Below are 14,824 nucleotides of genomic sequence, written 5' to 3' on the forward strand. Positions count from 1 at the left end.
ATATAAGTGAATGTTGACGTCAGGGTCACTCCATAGAAGAAACAAATTATTACGGAGTACCACAATATAATTCCTGTTGGGCTCAGAAGAAAGCAAAACTAGGCTACATAACCCTGAAGCCTGGAAAGCACAATGTGGAGAACTGCTGATGTCCCTTCATTCTTCAATATTACACTTCACATAAACTGCAGAAAGTTTGTTAGACACTATAGCCAAAAATTATAGCTTTAGATTCTCACCGTGATTGTGTTTAGAACTGTGATGCTATAATGAAAAGAAGTTTTGGACAGTTTTATTTTGTGTGATTATTACATTGAATGTTCAAAATTTCATGTCAATCCTGCACATCAAAATAATCAATGGAGAGATCCTCTCTAGATTGTTTCTTCCAAGCATTACTGTTGTCGGCCCTGAAACAAATGTGAATAAAAACTTGTATTAGTTATGACACACTTTACAATGAAAACACTTCATGTTACAGGCGCACACAAAATATTAAAGAACAAACACATGTACAGGCCACATTTACTTTGAATGACAAGAGAGTGTGGTTTAAACACTGCACATAATTACAGTATCAGTACAGTAGCTCATGAATTACCATACTGTAATACAATATTTGATTGGTGCTTTTAATCATTAACACTAGCATTCAATTTTTTTTTTAAGTAATTAATACTAAAGTTAAGCAAGGAAGGATGCACACCTGTAATAAATTTCTATTTCAAATAAATTATTTAGAGCCATTTATAAAAAAAAAAAATCCTAATTAAAATTATTTATTAAAGGATCATGTGACACTGAAGAAATGTGAAAAGGCTGTTAATTCAGCTTTGCCATCACATGAATAAATAACATTTTAAAATGTTGTAAAATAGAAAACAGTTATTTTAAATTGTATTAGCATTACAATTAATCTAATAATTTTGGTTAAATGATGGCCAACATTTGGAAGGCAGTGTAGAGAGATGTGTGTGAACATACTTGCTGGTTTGTTGTTTGATGTGGGCAATGGGAGGGGGGGCTCTGGAAACAGTTTCCCTTTCAACCAAAGCAGCCAGACTAGTGTTAGGACACACTGCTTTCCCCCTGAAAACACAGCATGTGAAACAATCAATCGTACCTAGCCAGTGCTACTGACACAAAGACACCTGCTTAACTAAGAGACACCTTTTAAGTTTACTTGTGTTTGCTTTTATGCTTAAAAAATGAAAAGTGTTCCCTATTACATAGTTGGAGGCCCAATCTAATATTTGACAGTTTCTGCTGACCTGATGGCAGTGATCACTACATTGCGCTTGGGTTCACTATCATAGCTGACGCTTTCCACACCATAAGCCTCCGCTAGCTCATGGATAATTCTCCTGTGTTCACGCTTCATAGGTGGAAAACAGTGACTCCTCTTAGGCTGTTTACCCTGCAAAAAAACACAATTACAGAGCCCTGAAAAATGAAACCAGAAGTGCTTGGATAGTGGACAGTCATCTATTTATGGTCTTATCATTGGTCTACATTTTACCTTGTTAGCCAGTTCAACTAAATTCTTAATCTCCTCCTCAATTTCACTGACAAACTTGAAATCTTTCCTGAATTAAAAAACAAAAACGTTTAATTAGTTTATGCATTCAGGCCTATAGTGGCTCTATAGTAGACTGTATATTTAACTTATGTGCGTATATTCTACAGATCAGTTTTTCTTTAAACTGTCAAAGCAAATGTGCAAGAAACCAAACTTATTACTATTGATGTTCAGGCATTATAAAATAAAAGATAAGCATTTGTCGCTTTTATAAGTAGGCTGCATCCCCATTCATTTTTATATGTGGAGCATGGTTGCTTTTGAAAATACATTCCTGTACAGTTTATACAATTGGCAAGCTACCGAACCTATTAAATGTAGTGAATAAAACTATAAGACTATTTTCAAGAATGCAACAGAAGTAAAATGGTTGGAACATTCATCGTGAGCTCTTTTACAGAATTTGAGCTTAGAAATGTCTCATAAAACCATGTCCTAGCTTTATGCATTGTTGATACATTCTTTAACTATTTTAGAATTTGAACCACCTTGCATCTTCTTTGAGAGAGTCACTATATTTGGAAGATGCTGACTTGAAGGTATCCACCGACTGATCAATCTGCAGGGCCTCGGCCAGCCGCCTGGAGGCAGAAACCAAACACATCAACACCTGCACACCCACACATAGACATATCTAGTAATATATTCAGGGAAAGATTGTGTGAATAAACTCCTTATGTTCACCTGTTCCTCTCCAGTGTAGCACATTCTTGATCACAATCCAACCTGTGAGAGAACAACCAAATAAAAAGGTTACTCCACAACTGAAGCACATTACTAATAATGTTTACATTCATTTAGGTAAAAGTGCCACTGGCAATTTAATCAATGTCAATTTTTACTTGCTTTTTTTGAGGTTAGTGAGTGTTAATTCTGTACCCTGCTCTTTTTCAATGCAGCTTTGAACTTGTCAGAAACAGCAAAAACTACTGCTGCGGTCATTTACATGAGATAAACAGACCCACAGATGTTTCTTCTGGATAACTAATTAAACCAAACAGCCTTGCAAGCTTTAGTCTGTGAGTATACCTAGCCTTTCTCTGCTCTTTCTTCGTGAGCTGTCCAATGTCTACGGACTCTCCCAGCTGCATATCTGACAGCTTACTGGCAACGGAAATAGCTGCATATCTGCAGAATATAGAGATGAAAATTATATTTGACCTCTGATCAGCTACAACATATGAAATTGATAGCACTTATTGTCTTATTTGCATGTGTATATCATTCATTTTAAATGTATTGGCTTGCTATCCGTGCACAATCATCAGTGGGGGGTGGGGGGGGGCAATAAGAAAATAAAAAAATTATTGTGCCAAATTATCACCATAAAACTTTGCTTTGAATGTCTATGAATGCTTTGACAGCAGGGAATGTTTTACCTTTGATAGGAACTAGCTGCATCAGTGCAAGGAATAGTCTCTTTCCTTCGGCCACAGTCACACTGCAGTGCCACCTAGAGATTAAATGTGGGAAATAAGTATGGCTATAATGTAAACACTGAGTGTCTACAGAAATAAAGGATATAGCTGACGAGTTTTTGTGCTTCGATATTTAGATAACATTTATGAAAACCATAATTTACTGTTTCATGCCAATATTTTACATAACCCATAATGTATGTTTGTCTTTAAGCATGTGCCAGAAGACCAAAAGCACACTGCAGCTGAGGAAACAAAGGACTGCTTTGAGCAATAACTGCATGTATAAACCAACTGTGTAGATGTTGGATGAGGGAAGGGCAGTACCTTGGCACTGCAGACAGTGGGTGGACAGGGGGTGCCTGGGTGGCAGGGAGCAGCACAGGGGTGTCCACAGCTAGCTCTAGGGTGAGTGCATGGCTGCTTACACTCTCCCTCTGCCTGGCATTCACCACGGTGACATATTTTCTTACAGCGATGCGAACCGCAGGATAAGAGCTTATCACACGCTAAACCACACGAGATGTCCTGCAGGTGGCATGGGATATTACTCCTTTGCTAGGGGAGAAATGTCAAAGTGGTGTGGAAGATGAGATTTTGGACTTTTCTTGCAAAATAGGATTGTCTATGCTTAAAATTTAAAATGTTTATAAAATGTCTTTTTACCTCATGGTTACCCATGCACCACTTCTTGGTGAGGTAGGTACAGGGAGGACAGCTCTCCTCAGTGTGGCATGAATGGAACACTATAGAAAAATCATAAAACAATTCAGCAAGGGTGCATTAAGTGACAACTAAAGACTTTTATATTGTTAAAAAAGATTCCCATTTCAAATAAATAATATTCTTTTGAACTTTCCCTTCATCCAGTCAAATAAAATAGGCAGTTTCCATCAAAATATTAAGCAGCACAAATGTTTTCAACATTGATAGTAATAGGAAATGTGTCTTGAGCATTACATCAGCATGTTACAATGATTTCTGAAGGGTCACGTGACACTGAAGACTGGAGTAAGTGAGGTTTACCATCACAGAACAGGAATAAATTACTATTTAAAATGTTTAAATAGAAAACAGTGATTTGATATGGTTATAAAATTTCACAATATTACTGTTTTTACTGTACTGAACAAATAAATGCAGCCTTAAAATTTTTTAAGAAAATCTTTAAAGGTGACATTGGAAGCAAGATTCACTTTTACATGGTGTTTGCATATAAATGTCTAATAGTGTGTGGACACAACCATACTACAATGATTAAAATCTATTTAATATATATATATTTTTTAATCCCCCAAAAACTAAGTCTTAATTATCAAGCCGTTTTGATTTTGAGCAATATGATGTCATACTGCTCAGGCCGTGCCCATAACCATTGACAGACTGTCACGTATTACCATATCTCCACCCTCAGCCAGTCGTATGCCACTTTCTCGGCGCTCAAGCAGCTATAGCGACAACGTCTTTCTTGTAAGCAATGCAGGTGTTTTGTAGCTGGATGTAAAAGTGGACACAAGAGTTTCCATTTTCTCCCGACATCAGAGCCACTGAAGACCCAGTGGATTAATTTAGTTTTTAAAGGTAACGCCCCAACAAATACACCCAAAAAAAACAGAAGAGAGGGGTGGGGTGAGCAGTAGCTCATTATCATTTAAAGACTGGCAACCTTCATAATGAATCATACAGTGTATATGTGTATACATCTTGCCAAATATCCATGAATGTGTATGTTTGTGGTTGACTGAGCAGACAGTAGTACCTGGATGATCACAATCATGACTTCGGGTACATAAGTTTTTACATTCAGGGGGTCTGGTTCCACAAGGGATGGGCGGGAAGAGCACAGTCTCCCCGCAGTAGCACGCCAACTCATCAAAACCTTAGAGAAAACACACAGTGCTGTGTAAGAAGAAAAAATAAAAGAGATGGACATGCATAAAGATGTGCTTGAAGCCCAGGCTTACTGGTTTGCCAACATGGCTGGCAGTTCCCACGGTGGCAAAGGTCCTGACATCGATGTAGACCGCAATTGAGCTTGTAACCACAAATCATTGAGCACTTATGCTCCAGATCCTGATTAAGAGAGAGAATGTTTACTGAAGCCATTCTTGTGGCTACTGCACCCAGATAAACATTTCGTGAAAATATAAAAGACTCACCACACAACACATCTCCCCACACTTGTGCCTGCCGCAAGAGCGCTTCCTGATGCAGCGTTTCTCACACGTAAACATCATGTCTTCTGTAAATGATAACACTTTAGCATTGCAAACTGCTACTTTGGTATAGTACATATAATTAATATGCTGCACATATAACTGCCATGTTGTCCCACAATCACCAAAAGACTTACGTTCAGTCTGAATGGCTGCACAAGGAACTTCCTATGAAGACAAGAGAGAGTATGAATTACATCTGCAGTTTTCAGAACTCCCTGACCTTTGTGCAGCTGTACGATAACCATCTAACCTTGCTGTTACTGCCACATCTGCATTTAATAGAGGAGGTCAAAGAGCACGGCCCACAGCTGTCCTCGTGGCAGAGCTTTTCACACAAGTGGACAGAATCTAGTACAAGGAAATATAAGAATTTTGAACAGTTTTGTGGAAAACATCAAACTTTGTGCTAATGTGAGAGAATGGAAATGATTAGAGACTGTCAAGTATTTACTCCCAACTATAGCCACGCTGTTTTCTTGAATTTTAAAGGAGCAAAATTTTTAATATTCAATATTTCGCCTATATATATATATATGGTAATATATTGTAACAATGTAACAATTGTATATGCTGAAAATATATTAAAGGTCTGTTAACTTGTAACTAAAACTATAATTGTGCATGACTCCAGAATACTCTAAGTTCCTTCAAGCTGTTTCCAAACAGGTTTCTGTCTGCCATTATTTTGCATGTTGGACTGCTCAAACAAACCAAGCAATGTTTTGAAAGCATGACAGAACCAGTGCTTTGCTTATTGCTTCTACATACTTAAAGGTGAAATACTATGCTCCTTTTTACAATATGTAATACAAGTTCCCCAGAATGTGTCTGTAAAGTTTCAGCTCAAAATACCCTACAGATAATTATATCGTTTTGAAAATGCCTATTTTGAGTGGAAGCAGAAACAGGCTGTTTTTGCGTGTCTGTCTCTTTAAATCCAAATGAGCTGCTGCTCCCTTTTCCAGAATAGAGCTGCGTCATTACAGCTCCGACCTACTAAAAACATCCATTTTGATTATGATTATCATATTTATCCCATTGAAATCATGCGCTTTAAACCATATTAGTTTAAGCTTCTGAAAAAGGGTTTTCTGAGTGTACACGTACAGAAAGCGGCTGCGAGTACTAAACTAAGTTCTCATTCACACACACAAGTTTACGTTAAAAACACACAAGTTAGAAAAACAGTCGGTTATGTCTGTGAATGTTTTCGATCTGTGTGGCAGCAGCGATATACAGTAAACAAATCAATACATCCACTGCTCTGTTGTCTCCTCTGAGGCTGGGACTCTGAACAGTGTTCTGTGCTCGTCTGTGCAGCAAAAGACAGAACAGTTAGCATGTTTTGCTCAAACTTTCACCATGGCATTAGAGCGTGTACACCACTGCCGCTTGCAAAACCAAAATGAGGCGGTAATATTATAATGAGATCCCTTTGCCACCTCACCAAGGGAGCAAAATCTGACGTGCTCGTTTTCTCAGACGCCTGCAGAAAACCATGTTACTGGGTTAACATATTTCACGTTTCCTTGGTTGGTAGATGCTACGGGGACCTGATTATAGCACTTATAGCACCTGGAGAAGTCAGATTTTCATGATGTGCCACGTTTAAAGCATGAAATTAAGCTGTGAAGTTAATAATTTCAATTAAACAAACTTAAATTCCTGTTCAAAAATCAGACCCATACCATCATCTCCACATGGCAGTGGTTTGTTGCAGGTCTTGCCACAGGAGGGGATCGGGTCAGTACAGGTCTTTCTCTCTGGGTAGCCGAGCTCTAGAAGTTTAGATAATAGAGTCTGTCCACACGAACAGCTGCGCACCAGCTTGGGGCTGAGTGGACATGACTGACACTGCCCAGGGTGGCATAACTGCTGACAGCGATGGGACTGGCAGTCTAGCATCCTAGAATAACAGATTGAAAGATGTCAGCTCAGACATATTTACTGAAACAGCACTGCAAAATAACTGAATACAAATGTCAAAATGAAACAGTCAAACAGGCCAAAAATGAACACATTAATAAAAAGGTCTAAGTCACAAATCTAGTTATTTAAGACTAGGTAACTTTAAGGATTATTTAAATGTCTTTGTTAAGGCTCTGCATACAAAAAACCTTTAAAATATTAATGTCAGATATTGACAAGTGAAGATATGTTATATTAATACATACTTTCCACAGGTTTTGCAACAGGAGAAATATCCTGATCCATCAAAATGACCACAATCAGTCCCACATGCCACCTCCCTGAACACCACACCACAAAAGCAAGCTGAAAGGGTACAAAGACAGACATCGCCAGAGAATTATAATGCATAAAATTAGATGATTGAATAAACACTGAAACCAATTAAATGACACAAGGAATGCTTACCTTGCTGAACACGAAGTGGACAGGGTTGGCATGGCCCTGAGTGGCACACCTGGGCACAGAAGTGCTTTGAGCAGTTCAGAAGAGCCCCACAGACTTCCTCACAAAGCAGAGGTCCTGTCTGACTGCAACGAACCTGCTTACTACACACAAGAAATAGGTGTTGTTTGCCCTGCACATATCTGGGTGAAGTATTAGATACAGAGATGATTACAAAAAGTGAATAGTACCTCATTCTACCACAAATGCAGGACTTTGTGATAAAAGCTGGACACTGTGGGCAGGGCCCAGGATGGCACAAGCTACACAGAGAAAGAAATTCTTATGCAAGAATGTCAACTCTGGATTGACCAATGACAGCACATATCCTCTAAACATACACAAAATTACAGCTGTGCAAACAAGTGAGTAGCCTGAATGACTAGTTGAGTAATCACCATTAAGAAAAACATAATTAGTTTCAGGTTTAAGAAAACCTGTTTTTCTGACAGTCAGTCACCCAATCGAAGCAAAACCATGTAAATGTATTGATTATGAAGGAAGCAGGTTGTGCTGCTGGGCTCTTACATATTACAGGGGTGATTGCATTCCCCTCCACTCCTCTTTTTCCCACACATATCCCCACAGCTATGAGGGATCTCAGTGCGCTGAAACTCAGGATTGGTCACCTTCCCTGTCCATAAAAATAAAAGGTGAAAAACAGAAATCTAGAGGACTAAATTCTTGAGTTTTACAGCATTATTCATTATAAACAGTCACTTTGTCATTTTACAAACTGTAAGAGATGTAGAACAGAGACAAAAATATCACGCAAGATGCAGAAACCAAAATTATCTTACCACAGAAGCAGGTGTACGCATTTGGGGCTTTAAGTGCCACATGCTGGCATGCAGGACAACGCCATCCTTCAGGGGCATCTGTACATATTGAACCATTTAAATTTGTTATTAAACTATGGACTAGCCCAATGTATTTAGCATTTTTTTTTGTTTGTCTGTATTGTAAAGTTTCTTTCAAGAAAGTTATTTCACTCTGCAAACTCTGCAATTTGTGATGCCTCCAGGCCGTTATTCCGGGCATGCAAGACCAACTCCTATCTACTTTTAATGAGAAATTACTGAAATCTCAAAAAAAGAAAAAGCATATATTTCAGGTTGTTACCGCTGATGCACATGTGCAGTTCAAAGTGCAAGTCTCAGGCTTCTAAATGGGAACTGGAGCTTTTAACGGCAGCTGCAGCGATGAGATTATTTACCAACTGGTTCATTTAGAAGTCAGAAATTGCATTATTACAGCATTACTGCAGCCACCAAATTGTGTGTTGCAGGATCTCCCATTCGTAGCAATACAAGTGCACTCTCTTTTGGTTAATACACAGTCTTTCGTAATGTCCCCATCATTGGTGAGAGGCAGTTTACGTACCATCAGCTTGAGATGCAGGTGAGCGAGCCCATTTCTTGATGCAGTTAAGGTGAAATACGTGGTAACAGCTCTGACAGCTCCAAACTGGAGCCATGAGCCGAATCACTTCACAACAGACCATACACTCATACTTCTCCTCCGTCAGCTGCTCAATCAGACAACCTATATACACACACAAACAGCATTGGACATACAGGTTCTGGTCATATAATTAGAATATCATCAAAAAGTTCATTTATTTCACTAATTCCATTCAAAACGTGAAACTTGTATATTATATTCATTCATTATGCACAGACTGATATATCTCAAATGATTATTTCTTTTAATTTTGATGATTATAACTGACAACTAAGGAAAATCCCAAATTCAGTATCTTATAAAATTACAATATAACTTAAGACCAACACAAAAATAATTTTTAGAAATCTTGGCCAACTGAAAAGTATGAACATGAAAAGTATGAGCATGTACAGCACTCAGTACTTAGTTGGGGCTATTTGTGCCTGAATTACTGCAGTAATGTGGCGTGGCATGGAGTCGATCAGTCTGTGGCACTGCTCAGGTGTTATGAGAGCCCAGGTAGCTCTGATAGTGGCCTTCAGCTCTTCTAAATTACTTGGTCTGGCATATCGCATCTTCCTCTTCACAATACCTCATAGATTTTCTATGGGTATAAGGTCAGGCGAGTTTACTGACCAATTAAGAACAGGGATACCATGGTCCTTAAACCAGGTACTGGTAGCTTTGGCAATGTGCCATGTCCTGTTGAAAAATGGGGAAGTCGTGGTCTGGTGGTTAGAGAATCGGACTCCCAATCGAAGGGTTGTGGGTTCGAGTCCCGGGCCGGCAGGAATTGTGGGTGGGGGGAGTGCATGTACAGTTCTCTCACCACCCTCTTTACCATGACTGAGGTGCCCTTGAGCAAGGCACCTAACCCCCAACTGCTCCCCGGGCGCCGCAGCATAAATGGCTGTCCACTGCTCCGGGTGTGTGCTCACAGTGTGTGTGTGTGTTCACTGCTCTGTGTGTGTGCATTTCGGATGGGTTAAATGCAGAGCACAAATTCTGAGTATGGGTCACCATACTTGGCCGAATGTCACTTCACTTCAAAATGAAATCTGCTTCTCCATAAAGTTGGTCAGCAGCATGAAGCATGAAGTTCTCTAAAACTTCCTGGTATACGGCTGCGTTGACCCTGGACCTCAGAAACACAGTGGACCAACACCAGCAGATGACATGGCACCCCAAACCATCACTGACTGTGGAAACTTTACACTGGACCTCAAGCAACGTGGATTGTGTGCCTCTCCTCTCTTCCTTTTACTTTCATCAGAGAACATAAATTTGGACCACTCAGCAGCAGTCCAGTCCTTTGTATCTTTAGACGTTTCTGACGCTGTCTGTTGTTCAAGAGTGGCTTGACACAAGGAATGCGACAGCTGAAACCAATGTCTTGCATATGTCTGTGTGTAGTGGTTCTTGAAGCACTGACTCCAGCTGCAGTACACTCGTTGTGAATCTCCCCCACATTTTTGAATGGGTTTTGTTTCACAATTGTCTCCAGGGTGCGGTTATCCCTATTGCTTGTACATTTTTTTTTTTTCTACCACATCTTTTCCTTCCCTTTGCCTCTCTATTAATGTGCTTGGACACAGAGCTCTGTGAACAGCCAGCTTCTTTTGCAATGACCTTTTGTGTCTTGCCCTCCTTGTGCAAGGTCTTCAATATTGAACCTTTTCACAATATTCTAATTTTCTGAGATACTGAATTTGGGATTTTCCTTAGTTGTCAGTTATAATCATCAAAATTAAAAGAAATAAACATTTGAAATATATCAGTCTGTGTGTAATGAATGAATATAATATACAGGTTTCACTTTTTGAATGGAATTAGTGAAATGAATCAATATTTTGATATTCTAATTATATGACCAGTACATGTATAATAGAGAGACACACATAAATACTATCAGACTCAGAAATTTGTCAATTATTAATTATCGTACAAAGTATTTACAACCAGGGTAAAGTTATAGGTGACAATCATTTGTAAAGAATAAAAAAAGACATATATTTGAAGTCCAGGGGCCTGTATAATGGAGCTAGCTGAACAAACTCCGGGTTAAAGGACTGGTTTGAAGCTGACAAATTAGATATAGTTAGTACCATGATGCTATTCATCAACCTCCTCTGTCAGCTCAGACTTTAATCGTAAGTTAATTAATAGCTATTGAGGATTTGAAAGAGTGAAGTGTAACATCAGTAGTGAATAGTCTGTCACATGCTGTCCAACACTCTTCTAGCTAGTGAGATTCACTTCTCCTTTCTGCTGAATATTAAGAAAAAAGGGGGCAACTAGAAGGAGAGTTATTTAGTAAAGTTGATAATATCTATAGGTCAGTCCACAAAATATTTTTAAAAACATTTTTAAAGTTTCATATATTGAGTCTTAAAGTTACAGTACACTGTATAGATTTATTTACATTTAAACGAAGTTTACTATTAAGTCTTCAATTGAAAGTGACAGAGTGACTTCATTGCGTCAGAGATCACATTGCTCAGAAATGATTGATACAATTTTAGTTTTAAATTGCCTACTCAAAACAAAACCTGCAACAGAGCATGTCAGCTGAGGAACTGAGGTTATAAGGTGACAAACACTTGGTGATAAACCACTTTCATGGTACCTAAAACCTAGGATTGGCACAAACTAATCTAAACAGCTCCATGATACAAGCCCCTAATTTAAAGCACATCACCTGTCTGGGTTTCTTTGCTTTTGGGAGGCTCAATGCGCTTCACCGGTCCGGTCCGTCGCTCAGGACCTCCACCTCTCCCCAGCCCTGCATTCTGCAGAAGTGGCCTTTTCCCTCTCACAGCTCCTCTGTTCCTGCTGGACTCCTCATGTCTCCTCTCCTCCCCTCTCGCAGCTCCTCTGTTTCTGTTGAACTCCTCCTGTCTTCCTCCCTGATCTTCTGCACCTCTCCTCTCCTCCCCTCTCGCACCTCCTCTGTTCCTGCTGGACTCCTCATGTCTCCTCTCCTCCCCTCTCGCAGCTCCTCTGTTTCTGTTTAACTCCTCCTGTCTTCCTCCCTGATCTTCTGCACCTCTCCTCTCCTCCCCTCTCGCAGCTCCTCTGTTTCTGTTTAACTCCTCCTGTCTTCCTCCCTGATCTTCTGCACCTCTCCTCTCCTCCCCTCTCGCACCTCCTCTGTTCCTGCTGGACTCCTCATGTCTCCTCTCCTCCCCTCTCGCAGCTCCTCTGTTTCTGTTGAACTCCTCCTGTCTTCCTCCCTCATCTTCTGCACCTCTCCTCTCCTCCCCTCTCACAGCTCCTCTGTTTCTGTTGAACTCCTCCTGTCTTCCTCCCTCATCTTCTGCACCTCTCCTCTCCTCCCCTCTCACAGCTCCTCTGTTCCTGCTGGACTCCTCATGTCTCCTCTCCTCCCCTCTCGCAGCTCCTCTGTTTCTGTTTAACTCCTCCTGTCTTCCTCCCTGATCTTCTGCACCTCTCCTCTCCTCCCCTCTCGCAGCTCCTCTGTTTCTGTTTAACTCCTCCTGTCTTCCTCCCTGATCTTCTGCACCTCTCCTCTCCTCCCCTCTCGCACCTCCTCTGTGCCTGCTGGACTCCTCATGTCTCCTCTCCTCCCCTCTCGCAGCTCCTCTGTTTCTGTTAGACTCCTCATGTCTTCCTCCCTCATCTTCTGCACCTCTCCTCTCCTCCCCTCTCGCAGCTCCTCTGTTTCTGTTAGACTCCTCATGTCTTCCTCCCTCATCTTCTGCACCTCTCCTCTCCTCCCCTCTCGCAGCTCCTCTGTTTCTGTTAGACTCCTCATGTCTTCCTCCCTCATCTTCTGCACCTCTCCTCTCCTCCCCTCTCGCAGCTCCTCTGTTTCTGTTAGACTCCTCATGTCTTCCTCCCTCATCTTCTGCACCTCTCCTCTCCTCCCCTCTCCCAGCTCCTCTGTTCCTGCTGGACTCCTCATGTCTCCTCTCCTCCCCTCTCGCACCTCCTCTGTTTCTGTTGAACTCCTCCTGTCTTCCTCCCTCACCTTCTGCACCTCTCCTCTCCTCCCCTCTCACAGCTCCTCTGTTTCTGTTAGACTCCTCATGTCTTCCTCCCTCATCTTCTGCACCTCTCCTCTCCTCCCCTCTCACAGCTCCTCTGTTTCTGTTAGACTCCTCATGTCTTCCTCCCTCATCTTCTGCACCTCTCCTCTCCTCCCTGCTGATCTGAGCAGGTTCTCTTTCTCTCCAGTTACCCTCAATCCCATGATTAGGTGCCTGTCCTTTCCTCCGGGACCTGGGGTGCATGCACCGCTCTCCACCTCTCCATCCCTTATGATTCCTCTGCTCAGGATGTTCATGAACTGCTGCAGGCCTTGTGACTCCTGCATCAGTCTGGTTTTCCCGGTTCTCCTCTTGGTCCCTGGGAAGAGGCTCCTTAATCCATCTCTCAGCTTGCGCTCTATTGGGCTGCTTGCGTCGGCTGTCATTATAAGACTTTCTCACATAGGCTTCCACAGTTGTTCTTTCTTTCTTCTCCTCATCTGTGGATCTATAAGAAGTGGGTGAGTTATTTCGCTCACGGCCACAAGCTCCACGACCTCTTCCTGAGCAGTCATGATCACTTCCAGGTTTCGTCCATCTCTCGTTCGGAGGGCCATGGTCATTACTGCGCCGACCATCACCACGTCCTCCTCTTTGTCTCCCTCCTCGACCCCTACCTCTCAAGTCTTCTCTAATGGGAAGCTGAGCAGGGGCTAATGTATTATTGGCAGGGTTTTCAAACTCATCTTGACATGCACTGGACTGTCTAAAGTGGTGATGAGGCCTAACATGTTGAGCCCTCCAGTCCTGACCGTGGTGCTGCTGCCTGTAATTTCTCCTAAAGGGGGGCTGGTTGGGTTTAGCTTGGGGTACGAACTCCGCAGACTCGGGATTCAACTTCGATGCATCTAAAAGTGAAAACACGATAGTCAGGTTAATTTATAATACTATCGCATTATCTATACAGCCATGACTGGATTCTTTGCATACACTGCTCTGTACATTCTGCGAATGCTAACTGAAGATTCATGGATTTAATGAAACAATTTTTGTGCTTTTAACTGGTTATACATTGACAAACTAACTTCCAATTCGTCCTTTGTACATGACGTGACGTAAAGTAAATTGATGATGTTCTCAAATCCTTTAATATTATTGCTGAGATGAGGCCAAGCACACTTCATTACAGAAGTTAACGTTAGCCCTCACGAGGCGAGAAGCCATAACCGCTAAACGTTAACGTTACCTGTAATGGACGCTTCAGCCATTCAGCCGGAACTCAAGACAGCTTTAGACGAAATTTCCTCAGAACTGCGTGGAGTATACTATAACTAAACTGAGATTAATTGTTTGAGAGCTACACTGAGTTAGCGCTAGCTGTGCTGCTGAAGCTTCTGCAGCTGTGCTCTTCTTCTTCTTCTTGTATTATGGCGGGGTGGCATCCAACGTTAAGGTGCATTACCGCCACCTACCTACTGGAGTGTGGACCAACAGAACTTTATTTAAAGAATAATAATAATAAAAACTATAAAAAACCTAAACACCCTAATAATAAAATAACATTAATACTTTATATACAATCCCCAATGCAACCCAGTTTCCCTCAAGAATACAATTAAAGAACTATAATTTCTTTGTTTGACAAAAACTATAAAAACTGCTTGACCAAGTATTTGCTTTGCATCTAGTATCTCCTGTGGTGACCTTGTGAATATTTCTCTTTCTGTAATATATTTTTGGCAGTGGCACAGTACTTGTTCT

At 41.1% G+C, this 14,824-nt stretch overlaps 1 protein-coding gene across 3 annotated transcripts; it reads right to left on the reverse strand.

Moving 5' to 3' along the window:
- Positions 1-280: 280 nt before the first annotated feature.
- On the reverse strand, positions 281-14,448 carry LOC132107570 (transcriptional repressor NF-X1-like). 3 transcript variants are annotated; one of them, XM_059513695.1, is made up of 25 exons: positions 14,310-14,442; positions 13,024-13,971; positions 11,773-12,897; positions 9,012-9,173; positions 8,429-8,506; positions 8,157-8,262; positions 7,820-7,891; positions 7,593-7,732; positions 7,391-7,490; positions 6,905-7,122; positions 5,467-5,564; positions 5,351-5,381; positions 5,157-5,239; positions 4,962-5,070; positions 4,757-4,876; positions 3,664-3,743; positions 3,325-3,555; positions 2,959-3,032; positions 2,609-2,707; positions 2,264-2,305; positions 2,068-2,160; positions 1,520-1,586; positions 1,272-1,417; positions 985-1,089; positions 281-410 (listed from the first exon to the last, which is right to left on the reverse strand). In XM_059513695.1, exons 1-25 carry the CDS (start codon positions 14,329-14,331, stop codon positions 335-337), a joined length of 4,425 nt encoding a protein of 1,474 aa, XP_059369678.1. In that variant the 5' UTR covers positions 14,332-14,442; the 3' UTR covers positions 281-334. The 3 variants fall into 3 exon arrangements, with proteins under 3 accessions (XP_059369678.1, XP_059369674.1, XP_059369670.1); XM_059513691.1 differs by having other exon boundaries at positions 11,773-12,972; XM_059513687.1 differs by having other exon boundaries at positions 11,773-13,971; positions 14,310-14,448.
- Positions 14,449-14,824: the final 376 nt, after the last annotated feature.

This window comes from Carassius carassius, chromosome 2 (genome assembly GCF_963082965.1).
Source record: "Carassius carassius chromosome 2, fCarCar2.1, whole genome shotgun sequence".
Taxonomy (NCBI): domain Eukaryota; kingdom Metazoa; phylum Chordata; class Actinopteri; order Cypriniformes; family Cyprinidae; genus Carassius; species Carassius carassius.